The sequence below is a fragment of the Elephas maximus genome, chromosome 20 (assembly GCF_024166365.1).
Source record: "Elephas maximus indicus isolate mEleMax1 chromosome 20, mEleMax1 primary haplotype, whole genome shotgun sequence".
In the NCBI taxonomy this organism is placed as follows: domain Eukaryota; kingdom Metazoa; phylum Chordata; class Mammalia; order Proboscidea; family Elephantidae; genus Elephas; species Elephas maximus.
Genome location: NC_064838.1, coordinates 60,283,369 through 60,303,061, shown reverse-complemented (window position 1 = coordinate 60,303,061; position 19,693 = coordinate 60,283,369). Strand labels below are relative to the sequence as shown.

The following is a 19,693-nucleotide window of genomic DNA, read 5'->3' as shown; positions in this document are numbered from 1 at the left end:
TTCTTAACCTTCCCAATTGAAAAAATTTGAAATGATATCCTCTTTTGGTTTTGATTTCCATTTCCCTAATTTGAAGGTGAGCATCTCTTCATCTTTTTATCGGCTGTACGTGTTTTCATTTCCATGATTTACCTGTTCAAATCTTTTGCCCATTTTTCTATAGGAAGTTTGTTTGTTCCTTATTGATTTACAGGCGATCTTTTATATTCTTGATACTAATTCTTCATTGGTTGCAGCTGTTGTAAATGATATTCATTCAATAATTTTACAAACATTTACTGTATATCTCTGGTATGTGTCAAGCATTGTGATAGTTGATACCACATAATAAATGCACAAGTATTACTGGTAAATATTTTCTTCTCCTCCTCCTTCTACCTGTTATTAGTTAATTTTTATTTCTTATTTATAGTCAAGGAGCCCTGGTGGTCCAGTGGTTAAAGCACCCAGCTGCTAACTGAAAGGTTGATGGTTTTAACCCACCAGCCGCTGCAAGGGAGAAAGATGCGGCAGCCTGTTTCTGTAAAGATTTACAGCTTTGGAAACCCTATGGGGCAGTTCTACTCTGCTCTGTAGGGTCACTATGAGTTGGAATCAACTTGACAGCTGCAGGTATTCATAATAGGCTTAGAACTGCATCCAAGTATATCTGAATCTTGGTTTTTTAATGTACGAAAAGAGATTGGAGGACATAAGCAAGGTGAGAATTGTAGGATTCTGTAATTTAGAAAGGTATTTACCTACAGCATGCAGCCAGGGAGAGGAGGAAGTGGGGAGAGTTGAGAGGGCCTAAAACCAGGAAGGGCTGAAATAGTAGCCCATGGTGGTGAAAACATTGTTTTCTGTATATATTAAAATTATGGTTTTCATTTTGCAAAATGTGTTGTATTAATTGCTGATACTTCTTAGTCTGAAGGCTAGGTGCAGTCACGTATTGTCCACATAGTTGAGTTGACTTCTGAGGAGAGATTAATACTGATCTGGAGTTAAGGAGTGTCTTCAGATGATGAGGAAGAGACGATTGTGGCCACTGGAGAAACATATATAAAGATGCCTTTTTTTTTTTATGAAAAAAAAAAGTGAGTATCAAATAAGTGGCCTGCTTGGGGCTAGAAGGATCTATCTGCACAGAGAGGAAGCACAGAGGAAATGTTTACTGAGTGATTGGTCAGGACCATCCTAGATCAAACTAACAAGATCTATGGGGGCTCTGGGACCAAGAGAGAAGGATGAAGAGAAGAGGAAAAAGGAAGGATGCCGAGAGAAAAGAGGTGAGAACCCTGAAAAAGGAGGTGTGAGGAAGAAGAAATGATGCCTGCTATGAAAAGAAGCCACCCAGGGCCCCCCATCCTGGTCTTATCTAGTGGTCCACATTGGCCCTATCATCACTCCCTTCTGGAGCCTGTCTGTGTGGAAAGGGCACAGCACACTGTCCGACCCTGGTCTTGGTGTTTCCTATATTAGTTTCAGTGTGCCAAATAAATGGTGAACTCCTCAAAGGCAGGGATGATGGTAAATGTTATATTGTCTGGAGTGTGTCCTGTGTGCTGGGCTTTCAGGCTTTGGGCCCCACATGTTATGTGCTGTGCGTTCTCTTAATCCTCACAACAACCCCATGAGGTACAAATTTAATTCCCATTTTATAGGTGAAGAAAGCGGGACTTAAAGAGGTTAAGAAACTCGTTGTTGTTGTTGTTGTTAGGTGCCGTTGAGTCAGTTCCAACTCATAGCGACCCTATGCACAACAGAACAAAACACTGCCCAGTCCTGCACCATCCTTACAGTCGTTGTTATGCTTGAGCTCATTGTTCCAGCCATTGTGTCAATCCACCTCGTTGAGGGTCTTCCTCTTTTCCGCTGACCCTGTACTCTGCCAAGCATGATGTCCTTCTCCAGGGACTGATCCCTCCTGACAGCATGTCCAAAGTATGTAAGACGCAGTCTCACCATCCTTACCTCTAAGGAGCATCCTGGCCGCACTTCTTCCAAGACAGATTTGTTTGTTCTTTTGGCAGTCCATGGTATATTCAATATTCTTCACCAACACCGCAATTCAAAGGCATCAACTCTTCTTCGGTCTTCTTTATTCATTGTCCAGCTTGCACATGCATATGATGTGATTGAAAATACCATGGCTTGGGTCAGGTGCACCTTAGTCTTCAGGGTGACATCTTTGCTCTTCAACATTTTGAAGAGGTCCTTTGCAGCAGATTTGCCCAATGCAATGCATCTTTTGATTTCTTGACTACTGCTTCCATGGCTGTTGATTGTGGATCCAAGTAAAATGAAATCCTTGACAACTTCAGTCTTTTCTCCGTTTATCATGATGTTGTTCATCGGTCCGGTTGTGAGGATTTTTGTTTTCTTTATGTTGAGGTGTAATCCATACTGAAGGCTGTGGTCTTTGACCTTCATTAGTAAGTGCTTCAAGTTCTTTTCACCTTCAGCAAGCAAGGTTGTGTCATCTGCATAATGCAGGTTGTTAATGAGTCTTCCTCCAATCCCCATGCCCTGTTCTTCTTCATATAGTCCAGCTTCTCGGATTATTTGTTCAGCATACAGATTAAATAGGTATGGTGAAAGAATACAACCCTGACACACACCTTTCCTGACTTTAAACCAATCAATGTCCCCTTGTTCTGTCCAAACAACTGCCTCTTGATCTATGTAAAGGTTCCTCATGAGCACAATTTAGTGTTCTGGAATTCCCATTCTTCGCAGTGTTATCCACAGTTTGTTATGATCCACACAGTTGAATGCCTTTGCATAGTCAATATAACACAAGTAAACGTTCTTCTGGTATTCTCTGCTTTCAGCCAGGATCCATCTGACATCAGCAACGATATCCCTGGTTCCACGTCCTCTTCTGAAACCAGCCTGAATTTCTAGCAGTTCCCTGTCAATATACTGCTGCAGCCGCTTTTGAATGATCTTCAGCAAAATTTTGCTTGCGTGTGATATTAATGATATTGTTCTATAATTTCCATGTTCGGTTGGATCACCTTTCTTGGGAATAGGCATAAATATGGATCTCTTCCAGTCAGTTGGCCAGGAAGCTGTCTTCCATTCCATATTTCTTGATATAGATGAGTGATCACCTCCAGCGCTGCATCTGTTTGTTGAAACATCTCAATTGATATTGCATCGATTCCTGGAGCCTTGTTTTTCGCCAATGCCTTCAGAGCAGCTTGGACTTCTTCCTTCAGTACCATCGGTTTCTGATCATATGCCACCTCTTCAAATGGTTCAATACCGACTAATTCTTTTTGGTATAATGACTCTGTGTATTCCTTCCATCTTCTTTTGATGCTTCCTGCTTCGTTTAATATTTTCCCCATGGAATCCTTCACTATTGCAACTCGAGGCTTGAATTTTTTCTTCAGTTCTTTCCGCTGGAGAAATGCCAAGCGTGTTCTTCCCTTTTGGTTTTCCATCTCCAGCTCTTTGCACATGTCATTATAATACTTTACTTTGTCTTTGTGAGAGGCCCTTTGAAATCTTCTGTTCAGTTCTTTTACTTCATGAATTCTTTCTTTTGCTTTAGCTGCTCGACACTCGAGCAAGTTTCAGAGTCTCCTCTGACATCCACCTTGGTCTTTTCTTTCTTTCCTGTCTTTTCAGTGACCTCTTGCTTTCTTCATGGATGATGTCCTTGATGTCATTCCACAACTCGCCTGATCTTTGGTCACTAGTGTTCAATGAGTCAAATCTGTTCTTCAGATGGTCTCTAAATTCAGGTGGGGTATACTCAAGTTATGTTTTGGCTCTTGTGGACTCGGTCTGATTTTCTTCAGTTTCAGCTTGAACTTGCATATGAGCCATTGATGGTCTGTTCCACAGTCGTCCCCTGGCCTTGTTCTGACTAATGATATTGAGGTTTTCCATTGTCTCTTTCCACAGATGTAGTCAATTTGATTTCTGTGTGTTCCATTTGGTGAGGTCCATCTTTCATCAACATAAATGGCAACTATACACACACAAAAAAAAAAAAAAAAAATTTTTATCAGCAGCAGCTGATAAAAATCTTCTGTTTCTTCATCTTTGGCCTTAGTGGTTGACGCATAAATTTGAATATTAGTCATATTAACTGATCTTCCTTGTAGGCGTATGGATATTATCCTATCACTGACAGCGTTGTACTTCAGGATAGATCTTGAAACATTCTTTTTGACGATGAATGCAACACCATTCCTCTTCAAGTTGTCATTCCCAGCATAGTAGACTATATGATTGTCTGATTCAAGATGGCCAATATCAGTCCATTTCAGCTCACTAATGCCTAGGATATTGATGTTGATGCATTCCATTTCATTTTTGATGATTTCCAATTTTCCTAGATTCATACTTCTTACATTCCAGGTTCCGATTATTACTGGATGTTTGCAGCTGTTTGTTCTCATTTTGAGTTGCGCCACGTCAGCAAATGAAGGTCCCAAAAGCTTTAGTCCATCCACGTCATAAGGTTGACTCTACTTTGAAGAGGCAGCTCTTCCCCAGTCATGTTTTGAGTGCCTTCCAACCTGGGGGTCTTATCTTCCAGCGCTATATCAGACAGTGTTCCACTGCTATTCATAAGGTTTTCACCGGCTAATGCTTTTCAGAAGTAGACTGCTGGGTCCTTCTTCCTAGTCTGTCTTAGTGTGGAAGCTGAGCTGAAACCTGTCTTCCTTGGGTGACCCTGCTGGTATCTGAATACCGGTGGCATAGCTTCCAGCATCACATCAACACACAAGGTCCCACAGTACAACAAACTGACAGACACGTTCTTTAGGAACTTGATATATGGTAAGTGGAGCACCACATGTTGGTAGGGAAAGGATAACTGCCATTTTGTAATGGGTGGGAAAACTGAATCAGTATATGGAAAAAGTAAAACTGGGTTCATACTTAGCCATGTATACAAAAGTGAATCTCAGCTGGACATTGTGAGCTGGGCTACTAGTATTTCTAAATTTCTCTGGTGCCAGAAGAAATGGATTAAAGTCTTAAGATTTGGTGTTCAGACGAGTGGCTGTGCTTTCTAAGATGTTACCTCATTAAATGGCCTGGTGAGTAAGTATTACATGTTTTAGGAATTCTTCAGCATGTCCAATCCTTATTCTTGTCATCAAGAAGGGATAAGTCTATTCTGAAGGCACCATTAGAAATGTCAGGGATGCATGTGAGCCGACAAAGTATGGGAGAGCTGGATGGGTTAGTTTCAAGGGAGATGGAACCAGAATTTCCTTATCATGACACTCACAGCCCTGCATATCTAGCCATACCACCTCTCTGACTCTCCTCCCTTTACAGCCTCCCTTGCCTGTAGGCAGTTGCCACACAGAGCCTATGTCAGTTCCTTGAGTGTTCCATGCTTTTTCCTAGGGATTTGTATATGCTGTCCACTCTGCCAGGAATGTTCTTCTGCCCCTTTTAAGTAGGTCCTCCCTACAGTTCTCTCTGACTGCCCCCTATGGGTTTTCTTCACCGTGCTTTCCACCACTTGTAATTGGGTGCCTTTTTTATTGTCCGTCTCGTCAGATTGTAGCTTTTTTCTGGAAGGCGAAGAGTAGCTGGACGGGCAAGGGTAAGGAACTAGATCCATGTCCCAGGCAATGGGAACAGCACAGGCACAGGCCAAGAGGCAGGAAATCAAGATTATAGTTTTGGCAGAACTTCCATTTGTGAAAGGTTCACGGAAAGCAAATCATTTGTATAAGCAAAGAAGAAATGGAGGAAGACCAGAAGACAAGCATTCTGTTTCCAGTTTCACCCCCTAACTTACTGAGATGAGTCTGTTTACCTCCCTAGACTCCAGTTTTCATCATTGATGAATGTGGAAAAAAAATGATGCCTGCCCTTCTTTTCTCAGGTATTGTAAAGACCCTCTGAGGGAGAGCACGTAAAAGCTCTTTGATAGGAAAGAAAATCCTCTTTAATGTCAAGGCTGTGTGTGGGATTGATTAAGAAGAGATTTAATAGGTATGGTAAATTCACTCTAAAAAGCTTGGGTGATACTAAATCAATCTAGAGTCTGTGCAGTCAATATGATAGCCACTAGACATTGGTGGCTGTTAAAATTAAAATTAGTTAAAATTAAAAAAATTAAGAATCAGCTCCTCAGTTGCCCTAGTCACATTTTAAGTGCCCAGTAGTGGCATGTACAAAACAGCTTACTATGTCTGCAGCAGGCAAATCTCCAGCAAAAGACCTCCTTAAAGTGTTAAAAAGCAGAGAGTCACTTTGATGACTAAAGTGACCCTGACCCAAGCTATGGTCTTTTCAATTGCCTCATATGTATGTGAAAGCTGGGCAATGAAAAAGGAAGATCGAAGAATTGATGCAGTGGTGAAGAAAATTGAATATACCTTGGACTGTCAGAAGAACAAACACATCTGTCTTGAAGGAAGTATAACCAGAATGCTCCTTAGAAGCAAGGATGGGGAGAATTTTTCTTGTTGGCTTTGGACACGTCATCAGGAGGGACCAATCCCTGGAGAAGGTCATGACCCTTTGCCATGGAGTCGATTCTGACGCATAGCAACCCTGTAGGACAGAGTGCAACTGCCCCGTAGGGTTTCCAAGCCTGCACATCTTTACGGAAACAGACTGCTGCATCTTTCTCCCACGGAGTTGCTGGTGGGTTTGAACTGCCGACTTTTTAGTCAGCAGCCAAGTACTTAACCACCAGGAGAAGGACATTGGTAAAGTCAGAGGGCTGGTGAAAATTAGGGAAACCCTCCATGAAATGGATTGACACAGTGACTGCAACGATAGACTCAAACATACCAAAGATTGTGAGGATGGCACAGGACCGGGCAATATCTCATTCTGTTATATATACGTCACCATGGGTTGGTGCTGACTCAATGGTGACTAACAACAGCATCTAAGATAGTGACCACCACATTGAGTAGTGCACATCTAGAGCGTTGCATGTAACAGAGTTCTGTGGAGCAGCACTGAATGGGGCGTATCTAGACACAGGAATTGTAGGCTTCTGAAGCCTTAAAGTATTTATATTCTTTGGAGTGGCCATTCTTGTAGAACTTAGCTATGGAAACAACTGGACAGATATGTAGGGATTTTAGGTACATGGATGTCCACAGCTATGAAAGCATTGTTTGTGACAGTGGGAGAATAAAAGGACACATCCCCCTCACTTGACAGTGGTGGCTGATTAAATACATAGTGGTGCGTTTGTACACATACATGTGTTTACAGATACTCATCATGGACTACAGTAAAGCAGTGGAAGGTATAAAATTCGTATATGTATTTATTTTCATTAGAAGATGTCGTGCACATATCATTGGGTAAAAAAAAAATCAGGTTAATATGTGTATTGCAGACTTATTTTTAGGGCTGTGTATGTCCGTGTGTTGTGTGTGTGGAGGGGAAGGGAGGGGAATAAGAGCAGATGAGAGAGAGACACAGAGAAGTATTTAGAGGGATATTTACCAGTGTCTGAAAATTGTGGATGTTTTGTTGACAAGTTCATAGTTTCTTTTTCTTTTCCGTATCTGTGTCTCCTGAGTTTTCTTCTATTATATGAATTGGGTATGTAATTAAAAAAAAAAAAAGGCGTGAAAATGTTTACCCGTGTCAGAATATGAAAATGCATGCATGAACAGCAGGCTATTAAGAGATTTTTCAAACATATAGTAGTTGTTTGATGATTTGCAGACATGCAAGTGAATTACATGTACTTCATGAAGGAAAGGGTTTATCTCCTTAAAATCTTGTCACCGTGGATTATTCAGTGTGAAATACATCTCTGTTCTTTATGTGGAAGCCTTCCCGGCCCCTTAGACACTAGGCTCAAGAACCAGCAAAACTACTTCGCTCCGCCTGAGGTGCCCTTTTATTATAACGTATTTGGTGTATCCGAAAATGTGCTGAAAAGGTTTGATATGTGCCTTTCCCCTGCCGTTTGGGGGATCAGAAATATGGCCAGCATTTGTTCCAGCTACTTCCTCACCACAAAACCTCTGTGATTTGAGGCATGGATGCCAACCCACTTGTAGGAATTTTATACTTTGGTTGTGTTGATAGACAAATGGTCCTGGTGTGAGCTCCCAGAGACTAGATTGCGATGCCAGAATTTCACAGCCAACCCAGTCTCCTTGAAGACCGGGGATGGGGTGGGGAGGGGATTTAGCTGCCATAACACATTTGTACTATTAGTTTCAGTTGCTGTCAAGTCAACTTTGAAACGTGGTGACCCATAAGGTTTTCCATGGCTAATTTTCCAAAAGTAGATCACCAGGCTTTTCTTCTGGGGTGCCTCTGGGTGGACTCAAACCTCCAGCCTATTGGTTAGCAGCTGAGCGTGTTACCATTTGCAGCCCCCAGGACTCCATGCACTAAGTACTGTCAAATGTGTGGCTTAAGTGAAAAGCAGCAACCTGGCATCCATGTTCGAAGTGTTTTCATGTCCTAGCTTTGCCTTTTCAGAGAAGTGATGGCTTATTGAAATTGGGGGCCAGGGTCTTCCTGACTCCTCCTGTGTCTCTGCCGCTCTGAGGAAGGCAGGGAGTATTGCTCCAAGACTTAAAGCAGGACGATGAGTGGTGGCCTGGTCTAGACCCTACCACGGACAGCTGTGTTGGAGTGTTTTATCTTCTATACATGTAGGATGTGCCGAAGAATGTTTTGGAACCTGGGTAAGAACCTACACAGAGATACAGGGGAAATGAGAACAGAGAAGTGAATTTTGTTCACACACCCTTCAGCATCTCAATCCAAGCATAACTAGCCCCTTTCTCCATACTATTTCTGAAAGGCATAGAGTTCTGCCAAGAAAAAAAAAGACTGTATTGTGGGCCTGGCTGCAGTTTGTTGACAGGACCAATTATAAATATCTTACTCATATCATTTTTCTTAGAAAACTGAATGAAGTTCAGAAATCAGTAAAAATTCTGGAGGTTTCTTTAACTCCAAGTTCCATAAGAGTCTGTGATTTAGTCCTAAAAATGGATTAAAATGTTGAGATCCACATTTACCTCTGAATACTTTCAGTATAGAAAACAAAAGGAGAAAATAAAATCACCAATAGAGACATATTTCCCCCATTAAAAAAAATACGGGAAGCATCAGAATTCTAATTTTTGTTTGCCTCTCCCTCGAATCATGCAAGTACATTATTTCTAAGTTAGTTTTGTGACCTAGAACTCTTAACATCTCTGGACCTCAGCTTTCTCACCTGGGAAAAGAGAAAATCAGACTAGACAGAGTGTTTGTTAAGTCCCTTCAAGCTCAGACATCTTGGCAGTGCTGCGCCACCCTGTGCCGGCCTTTATCTCTGTTTCGTCATGGCTCCAGGATTACTTAGAATTGGCAGGGATCGGTTTCTGGTGACAGCCAGGTTGTCTAAAGTATAGTTGCAGATATAAATGGTTAAGGATGTGAACAGGATCACAAGCACTCCATTTCAAACTGTTGGAAGGAGGTCTGCCTAGGACACGTTTGCCTTCCCACTTCCCCAGTGAAAACAGATGTAGAGCAAGCTGAAAATGAACTTGACCAGTGAGCTTGGTCCAGAGGCCCATGGGAAATTCTACTTCATCTTATATGAAAGTCACTGAAGCTGTCTTCCAGCCAGCATGGTCCGCCACTGGAAGCTCCCAGAGGTTTTGTTTGCTGTTCCGTTGTCTCATTGGCCCAATCTCTGCCATGATTCATGACACCAGAGGTTCACTTAATGGGAGATTCCAGAAGGACACCAACACGCATCAAGCAGCCTGAATTAGATGATTTATTAGGTTTGCTGTAAACCTTGAATTCTTAAATGGTGATGATGTCTCCAGTTTGGACCCCTCACCTGGATGGGGAGCGAGTGCTATGAGTTTAACCCTTGACCCTTCATTGCTAATGCGTGCACTCTCTCCAGCTTGATGGCAAGCTTGCTCTCAAATGCCCGGTGTGCAGAAGTCAGCTCACTGGAAGACCCAGGTGTAGATATATCACTGCTGGGTGTGTAGGGCAATCTAAACCCAAAGAGGCCTGAGAATCTCATGTGTTAAGACAAGGATAAGCTGTTTAAAACTTAAAGAATATAGACTTTTATTTCTCTCTAGTAGTTCCAAGGTAAAGGGTCCAGGTCGACAGAGCAGTTCTGTTCATGCTGTCTGTCACAAACCCAGGCCCCTTCCATCTTCCTGCTTTTCAGTACTCTAGCACAGGGCTTGTCCAACCATGGCCTATAGGTCAAATCTGGCTCTCTGCTTGCTTTTGTAAATAAAGTTTTATTGGGACATAGTCACACACACTCATTGCAAATTGTAGTTTTTGTGCTACAGTAGTAAAGTAATTGCAACTGAGATCATATGACCTGCCAAGTTGAAAATAGTTAGTTTCTGACCTTTTACAGAAACACTTTGCTGATCCCTGCCCTAGCATAGCTGAAGTCATGTCTGGGCCACATCCCTGTTTGGCAGTCAGGAAGGAACAACAACAAAAAAAGCATTGAGAGGTCATGCCCTTTGACCTAAGGCCCAGGTTGGAAACTGACACATCACTTCTTCTCACATTTCATTGATGAGAACTTGGTCTCATGGTACGGGAGGCTGGTCAATGCAGTCGGTCTAGCCAGGCAGCCAACCACCTAGGGAGGAGAGAATATATTTGGGTTGATAGCAACCTCTACCATGGTGCATGATAATAAAATTAACCCTACAAAAAAAAAAATAATAATAATACCCCCCTCATTGTGAAAAATGACTTCAAACGCTACTAAATGTCCCCTGTGGGACAGAATTGCCCCTAGATGAGAACCACTGGGCTAAGCTCTATTATTCCATTGCTTCCTGGTTTTACTTAGAACTCCAGAAAACTTGCTTTAGCTTGGCAGTGACTTTGGGCATTCTGCCTTCCTTTGGGCCATGGAGACAGCAATGCCCCTCTCCTCAGCCCAGGTCACATGCCCTTTCCTCCCTGAAGTCTTCCTTGGTGCAGACTTCAGATAACTATCCCTTCATTTCTCTGCAGTCCCGCTGAATGCTGTTTCTCTCACCTTCCTGATGCCTCGTGTTAAACCTACATGTGTCCTTGCCTCTCTCCTTGTGGAAAAGATTGTGAGCTACTTAGGAGTAGGGATGCTTCTTCCCCAGTGACCACCTGCTGGTGACCTGGGGTGGCCCTCTCCAGGCCCTCAGTTAGTATGGTTGGGTTCCTTTGCTACCATCTGAACAAGACAGGGACTGAGCATGATGAGGGGGGACATAGCAAGGAGGAATTGTGAGTGGCTGGGTCTCCTGCTGGTGCCATTTCATCAGGATTTCCCAAAGCTGGGGATATAGCAGTATTAAACTTCTTTGATTCTTTTTTATTGCAAAGAAGCAAGCATTTCACCCTGGCCACAGAATGCCATTATTTGTCGTGAAATACAATGCAATGCGATATCTAGATATTACCTCTGCCAGCTGGTGTGACTCTTCCATCATCTGAACGGCCCTGAGCCCAGAGCTGAGCCCAGAGCTGGGGGTGGTCATGTGCTGATTGCCTGTAGATGACAGAGTTTCAGGCTGTGTGACCTCAGGCAAGTTCCTGAATCTCTCTGTGCCTGTGTTTAATTACTCAGCCAATATTTCAGCATCTACTATGTGTCAGGTACTGTTCAGGATATAACAGTAAACAAAATCTGAATTCATTCCGCAATGGAGACCCTAATGGAGGTGGGCTGTTGGGAAAATGACAAATACTAAAAAAATTAAATAAGGAAAATATGGAGTAGGCGACAAGGTAATAAAAATCCACCAGAGGGGTTTTAAAATATACACCTTGTTGTGAAGATGAAATGAGCCTATATGTATCACATGCCTAGAATAGCACTGGCACCTACGTGCTTAATTAGGGGTAGTACGGCCCCTCCTGTCTTCCCCCCAGTTGTTTTACCTGTAAAGGGAGAATAAAAACACTGTTCCCGTGTGAAGGCAAGGGAGTTAAAATTCAGTAATCCTGGTGCTGATTCTCACTGTGTGGCACTTGGGCCCTTTAATATTTCTAAAGCTCTGCCATCAACCTAAGGAGCCCTGGTGGCAAAGTGGTTAAGCATTGGGCTGCCAACCAAAAGGTCAGCGGTTCAAACCCATCAGGCACTCTGCAGGAGAAAGATGTGGCAGTGTGCTTCCATAAAGATTACAGCCTTGGAAACCCTATGGGGCAGTTCTACTCTGTCTGAATCAACTAGAGACAACAGGTAATGGTATCATCCACCTTATCACCTATATAGTATCACATTTCACATGTAAGAGCTGCAATTCTGAAAGCCCTCCTGAAGGAAAGAGAAGGAGCCGTGCTTTCAGTCACCTGGTCAGAGCTGGATGCTAAATGCCTGCCCTCCAAAAAACAAAGTCTGGCTGAAGCAGTGGAAAGAATGATGGTGGCTCCCTCATTTTGGGGGGTTGTTGACTTTCAGGGGAGCCCTGATGGCACAGTGGTTAAGCATTTGGCTGCTAACCAAAAGGTTGAATCCACCAGCCACTCCTTGGAAACCTTATGGGGCAGTTCTACTCTGTCCTATAGGGTAGCTATGAGTCGGAATCTACTCGATGGCAATGGGTTGACTTTAAGATCCATCCCTGCCCTAGAAGGTGACTGGATTCTGTTAGCCACTAGAGAGCAGAGTTGCAGAAAGACTAAGCTCACCAGCTTTGAAGTTGACCAGATCTCCTTGGTTGAACACATGTCCTGTTGCTTCCTCATGGTAGGTCGTATGGCAAGGATCTAACCTCTTTGAGCCTCAATTTTCTCATAGGGATGCTGAGAGGATTGAATGAGATAAGGTGTATAAAACACGTAGACTGAACTGTTCACCTCCCAGTTGTTCTCTCTGCCTGTGGTTTTGGGCGTCCACCCTTGTGGCAAAATGTTCTTTCTAGAGGCAGATCTGGCAGCATCACTCTCTGTTGTTGTGATAGTAAAGTCCACCTCCTAAGCAGACTACCAGCAGGGCTAAAGGAACATGGCATCTTTAATGAGTACAAGAGAGCTTTACTTTGTGTATGTACACGGGAGTGGAACAAAGCTATAAGCAGCTACCATCAAAGGGTAATCTGGATGCAAAGGGAATAACTGAATAATTCTGGCTGCTTTACAAGAATTAAACACAGTGAAAATAATTTGAATCTTGCTTCTTTTATTTATCAATTGATAGTGACTTCCATAATGCCTTATTGAGAACTGTACCAAGGCTGGCTTGAGCTCCAAAGTTCTGGGATCAATTAGTGATGTCTGCCCATGCGGCAGGAATGGAGAGTGGGGATTCTAGTGTCAGGTTTTGCTCTCCCTAGATTTATCTTTGTGTTTTAAAAGTTGTTAGAGAGAAAAAAGACTAAATCATTACTTTGCCTCCTGCAATCCACCCCATCACAGAGATGGCCCGACATCTGTTCTCAAAAAGAACCAATATTGCATGACTGTGTTTACAGTTTGACACACCACTACAGTTCACAGTTGTTAACTTTATACATAAATATTTATAAATCGAGCTCTGTGAAATTTCATTGTGAATTAAGAAATATTGGCAGTTAAACTGATATAAATCAACAGGGAAGCAGATACAAAATATTCTTTCATCTTTGCTTAAAAAAAAAACAATGATAACGCTTGCAGAAAACATTACCAGAACCTGACAGTGATTCACTGTAGAAAATTCTCTCGATTTGAGAGTGTTGATTGGAAACTGAAGTTTCCCTCATTTATGTTTATTTTTTAGACTTGTAACATGAAATTTTCTTAGCGTGCTTCATTCCTGTTTTCCCCAGTAAACTCTTATAATGTGGCATATATATTTTTTTTATCTTCTCTTGTTTAAGTAAGGTGTAAGAAGACTGGGGGAGGAATCACTTATTTTGTTTTCTCAATGTCATCTAAACATTCTACAATTGCAGTGATTTAATTTTACTAAAAGTACAATAAAAAGGGTAATAAACGCAGCTTAGAATAGTAGGCAGTTAATTATCAACACCTGAGGCCTAGAGAGAAGCCTGTACTGGAAACTGCAGGCTATTGTGCAGTTGGTTGCTGGTCTTTCTTTGAAGCCAGGCATAGCCTTATCAGATTCGTTTAGCATTGCCAGAGGTCTCCTATTTTTCCCTGGCTTCAGAACAATGGCGACCAGAGGTCAAGAATACCTACATTCCACATGAGCAAACTCTTCATCCTTTGAAATCAGGACGATGAATGCGCCACAGGAAGTCACACTGTATATCCAGGCTAAGAAACCAGAACACTGGAGCAGGCGTGTTCTCTTGCAGGCTGTGATGCTGGGGCTGTTTGTGGAAATAAATTGTCACTGGCTTTGTGAGACTTCATGACAGTGGGGTGGTTTAACTTTCTTCATGTCTAACTGGATGAACTATTTTTGTTAATCCTTTAGAAAAACTTCACCCTAGACTCACTTATTTTCCCAAAGTGGTTATACCAAGTGGAGTGTTTGAAAACTTCTGAAGGTTTTGTTTGTGTGTTTATAGGCTGAATATTTCAACATAGGATGAAAGTTTACAATTTTTATTCATTTTTTATAGATCACTATAAAAACCTAATGTCTCATACTTACTTGAAATGAGAAGTTTTCTACCCTTTAATAAATCACCCAGCTATAATGTTTTATTATTTTATGTATCAGTTCTATCAAAACAAAGATAGTTTTATTAAGGTTTTTTTTTTCTCAATAAATTCATCAAAATTTCTTATAAGAAATGATACACTTTTCTCATATTTTAATTTCCCTATCTGGGGTATCTCACTCACCCCAGCTCTGTATCTTCCCCTCTGATACTTGAGATCACTGTTCTAAATAATGTCATTAAGCTATTTATGACCTAGTCGTAGAAAATACATGGTCAAGCACAGTAACTGGCACGCAGTAGACAATAAGTATCTGTTGAACAAAGGATTGCTTGGATGGGGCTCAAGTAGTTAGTATCACTCAATATTTGTATCTACAGATTCACAAATGAGTAAATTTACATTTATATAAATTGTAGATATATATTATGATGTCCAAATATAAAATGCATTCAGACGGTCAGTTTGGGCTTTAAATATGTTGGTTATGTGTTCATTTTATTATGAGATTTTTTTTCCTGTCTTTTATTAGTCTCTAGGTTAGTGGTTCTCTGAGTGTGGTGCCTAGACCATCAGCATCACCCAGGAACTTGTTAAAAACCCAAAAAAAACATTGCTGTTGAGTCGATTCTGACTCATAGGGACCCTATAGGACCGAGAAGAACTTCCCCATAGGTTACCAAGGGGCAGCTGGTGGATTCAAACTGCCGACCTTTTGATTAGCAACCAAACTCTTAACCACTGCACCACCAGGACTCCAGGTACTTGTTAGGAATGCAGATTCTCAGGCCTCCCTGTCCCATTGCTGTCGAGTCAATTCTGACTTATAGCAACCTATGGGTATAGGACAGAGTAGAACTGCTCCCATGGGATTTCTAAGTCTGTATTATTTACAGGAGCAGACTGCCATTATCTTTCTTCCTCAGAGCGGCTGGTGGGTTTGAAATGCTGACCTTCCAGTTAGGGACTGGACTTTTAACGGCTGTGCTGCCTCACCCTAGACCTCCTGAATCAGAAGCTGTCGGGGTGGAGCCCAGCATTCTGTGTTGTAACAAGCCTTCTAGGCAGGGCCAGCTTCATGGGCGTGGAACCTGCCCAGCCACAGAAGGTCCTACACTTAGGAGTGCCTGCACTTGGCTTAGTGCTCTGCTGTCACCATCTTGAAATTCTTTCTCTCTCTTTTTTAATTTTTGTGAAAATATGCGCAACAGAACATACACCCGTTCATCAGTTTCTACATGTACACTCGAGTAACATTGGTTCCATTCTTTGTGTGGTGTCACTATTCTCATTGTCTGTACCCTTATTTCATCACCATGGACTTAGACTCACTACTCCCTAAACTTCTCATCTGTGCTTTAGGTTTACTGTTGTCAGTTTGATCTCATATAGATAATTCTTTAAAAGAGAGCAGTGCTCATATGGAACATTCTTTACTAATTTGGCTGAACAGTTGTTTAGTTTGAAGATGACTTCAGGGGATAATTTTGGTTCATGGTGTGAAGATTTTCTCAGAGAGACAGATTCAGGGATTCCTCCAATCTCAGTGGGTTCAGTAAGTCTGGATTCTGTAAGAATTTGAAATTCTGTTCCACATTTTCCCCCTTTTGGTCAGGATTCAGCTATTGATTCCTTGACCAAAAAGTTTGGTAATGGTAGCCGGACACCATTCAGTTCCTCTGGTCTCATAGAACAGAAGGCAGATATTCATGGTGGCAGTTAGACCTGCAGTCCAGTTCCTTCTCTAATTCCTGGTTCCCCTTCTTCCACTGCTGCTCCAGGTGAATGGAAACCAATTGTTGTGTCTTGGATGGCCCCTTGCAATATCTTGAAATTCCTAATAATTTTTAATAAGGGGCTTGCATTTTCATTTTACCCTGTGCCCTGCAAATTGTCCTTGACCTGCCTCCAGGTCACTCTCTTTTGAGAACCTCTATCTTAGAGTAATACTCAGGCTCCCTTTGGCAATCTAGTCAGTTGGTCATTTGATGATAAATTAAAGCCTATTCGAATTATTCTGAGAAAATTGGTCCTGAGAGAAGCTAATACGAGATAGTATTAATATGTCTTTTAACTCGGCAGCCTAGGTTTTAGACCAATCTTTGGTCATCCCCTGGCTTTTCATAGAAATTGTCCAGAAATAGAAAGGCACCTGGCTTGTAACATCCAACTTGGACCTTCTTCTTCCTGGTTACCCAGAAAGTGTCCTCATCACAACTTTTTCTGGCTCTATCAGTGCTGCCAAAAAGTAAACTAGTTTTGTCTCCACAGGTCTCTAGGTTATGGGTGTCTTTAGGATATCTCTCCATGTGGTGTTTCCCAAAGTGCAGGTCTTGGTACGCAGGCAAGGTTTGTATAACACAGAATCCCAAGTGAATGGCTCAGTCAGGGTCCCAATAGAAACAGATGTTTCAAATTAGGATAATTCAAGAAGCATTTATTTGCAAAGAGATTATTTCCAAAAGTGTGATACAGTGTCAGGGAACCATTAATGTTCACGCAGGAACCCAGGCCCACAACAACATGTTACCACTTCTAGGCCCAAAAGGACAAGGGAAGGAGAGGTTTCCAGTACCTGGAAGATAGTCATGTAGAGCTTGAGGGAGGCAGTGACCTTCTGTTGAGGGACACAGCTAGTCTGAGATGAACTCACAGGGAGGGAACCAGGGGAGCAAATGTACTAATTTCATGCTCCTCCTTACCTCCATTGCCTACTATTAGCTCAACTCTACTGGAAACCAGAGGACACACAGCACAGTGATGAGACCTTTCTAATGGGGAGGAAAGCAAGGGGAGGAAGGTGGATATGGATCTAGAGGGTCAAGTGGACAATATGTGGGCATGGTTCACTCCATTTACCGCTTGCTATCTACTCTTGCCGTTTGTCCAGGTAAAAAGTAAGTGTTCCCAACACAGGAAAGGTAGGTATAAAGTCACCCCAGCTCCTGTGTCATTGTGAAACACTGTTCATTTGGTTATTTGTTGTTGTCAGGTGATGTCAAGTTGGCTCCAACTCATGGTGAACCCATGTGCAAGAGAATGAATCATTGCTTGGTCCTGCGCCATTTTCATGATCATTGGTATGTTTGATCCATTGTTGCAGCTACTGTGTATTTTGAGTGCCTTCTTTTTTTCCAACCTAAGGGGCTCATCTTCTAGCATTATATTGGAAATATTGTGTTGTGGTCCGTAAGGTTTTCAGAAGTAGATTTTTAGAAGTAGATCACTGGGCCTTTCTTCCTAGTCTTTCTTAGTGTGAAAACTCTGCTGAAACCTCTCCACCATGGGTGACCCTGCTGGTATTTAAAAATACTGGCACAGCTTCCAGCATCAAAGCAGCACACAAGCCACCACGGTATGACAATCTGACAGACAGCTGGTGGAATTTGGTCACCCTCCCATCTAATACATGAGCTACCAATGTTGTTTATTTGTTTTAAAGTAGCAGGAGACGGGGAGGGGAGAAAAGAAATGATTTAGTGACTTAAACCATAACTGCTATAGCCCCCATCTGTATAGCTGCCTATGGGGTTATGGTGGGGTGACCTACATTCTTATTCCTATAGGATCTAAGTCCTTGCCTTTATAGAGCTGCCATAGTTCTCTACTGACCAGAGCTTTTGTTCAAGGATACCCTAGTGACTCCCAGGCTTCCACACGTAACCCTTCTTACCCCCATTCCATAGCCGTAGTGGTGACCCCCCTTCTCTGACTGTTGGCTCAATGGAGTGAGGAGCCCAAAATGGCAAAGGGATAGCCTCAGCTCCTGATTTATCACACCATGAACAGTGTTCTCTGGTGGAAGAAAACATTCAGGGAGAATTAGGTGTTTTAGAGAGAAGAGCTGCTTCTGCCTCCTCCTACCAGTTCCCTGACCCATGCATCCCTGTGATGAAGGAGATGCCACCATATATTGGTCTCTGATTCAGGACAAATGTTGAATTCCTATAGGATAGCACCCCAACCTCTTAGGATGTTGTCTCCCAACTTAGGGTATTGTATCAAACCACCGCTTATAGGTAATGGTCCCACTGATATACTTGCTTTGCTGTGAGATGTGTTCCCTTGTTGGAGGTGATATTGTGTGGGATACCATGTGGTGGATAAGTCATTCTGTGTGTCTAATAATTGTGGTCCTGTTGGAAGCATTGAAAGAAAAGAAGGCAAATCCCAGCAGAATATTTCTATCCTTTTTAAGCCACAGCACTGCCCTCTCCTAAGTCAGGGAAGCCCAGTGTCCTCAGCCTATCCCGATATAACCAGTTGGTCCTCCCAGGAGCTCAGTATTGGCCTTTGCTGAGGGTAAGTTTGGCACTCAGCTGTGGTGGTGGCCGGATCAGCCTTGGTGAAAAGTAGACTATGTGATAGAGCTGTGCGTGGCCCCTGCCCCTGCTACCATGGACAATTAATTTCCCCTTCCAGACAATCTAAAGATGATAGAACATGTTAACTCTGTTCGCTACCCTCCAACGTACATTTTCGTGTTTTCTAGTGCTTTAATTGTTCCAGTCTCCCTGCAGCCCCTCTAACATTTGTTATTTTCTGTTATTTGATTCGTGCCAGTAATGCCAGGGTGAGATGGTATCGCATTGTGGTTTTGATTTGCATATATATATATTTTTTAATGGCTAGTGATTGTGAGCATTTCCTCATGTGTCTGTTAGCCACTTGAATGTCTTTTTTGGTGAGGTGTCTGTTCATTTCTTTTGCCCATTTTTTAATAGGATTTTTTTGTCTTTTTGTTGTAGAGGTGTTGGATTTTTCCTATAGATTTTAGAGGTTAGACCTTTGTCAGATTTGTAATGGCCAAAAACTTTTTCCCAGTCTGTAGGTTCTCTTTTGGCAAAGTCTTTTGATGAGCATTAACTGTTTAATTTTTAGAAGATCCTAGTTATCTTTTTTTTTTAGTTATCTAGCTTATCTTCTGGAGTTTATGTCTTGTTAAGTTATGGTTTGTATCCTGTTAATTCCATGTATTAGGGTCTCTAGCATTGATCCTATTTTTTCTTCTGTGATCTTTATAGTTTTTGGTTTTATATTTAGGTCCTTGATCCATTTTGAGTTAGTTTTTGTGTGTTGTGAGGTATGGGTCCTGTTTCATTTTTTTTGCAGATGGACATCCAGTTTTGCCAGTACCATTTGT

At 42.1% G+C, this 19,693-nt stretch overlaps 1 protein-coding gene across 7 annotated transcripts in view; it reads left to right on the top strand.

Annotated features, from left to right (window-relative positions):
- Positions 1–19,693, top strand: part of ERC2 (ELKS/RAB6-interacting/CAST family member 2) — a 1,130,613-nt gene that overhangs the window by 775,995 nt on the left and 334,925 nt on the right. Inside the window, exon 15 of one of the 7 annotated variants that reach the window (XM_049862257.1) lies at positions 17,543–17,558. The exons of the other annotated variants lie outside the window; for them this stretch is intronic. Within the exon in view, the coding sequence (XP_049718214.1) occupies positions 17,543–17,546 (4 nt within the window). The 3' untranslated portion in view covers positions 17,547–17,558. Of the gene's footprint in view, positions 1–17,542; positions 17,559–19,693 lie in introns of those variants that run through there. 7 annotated transcript variants of the gene reach the window in all.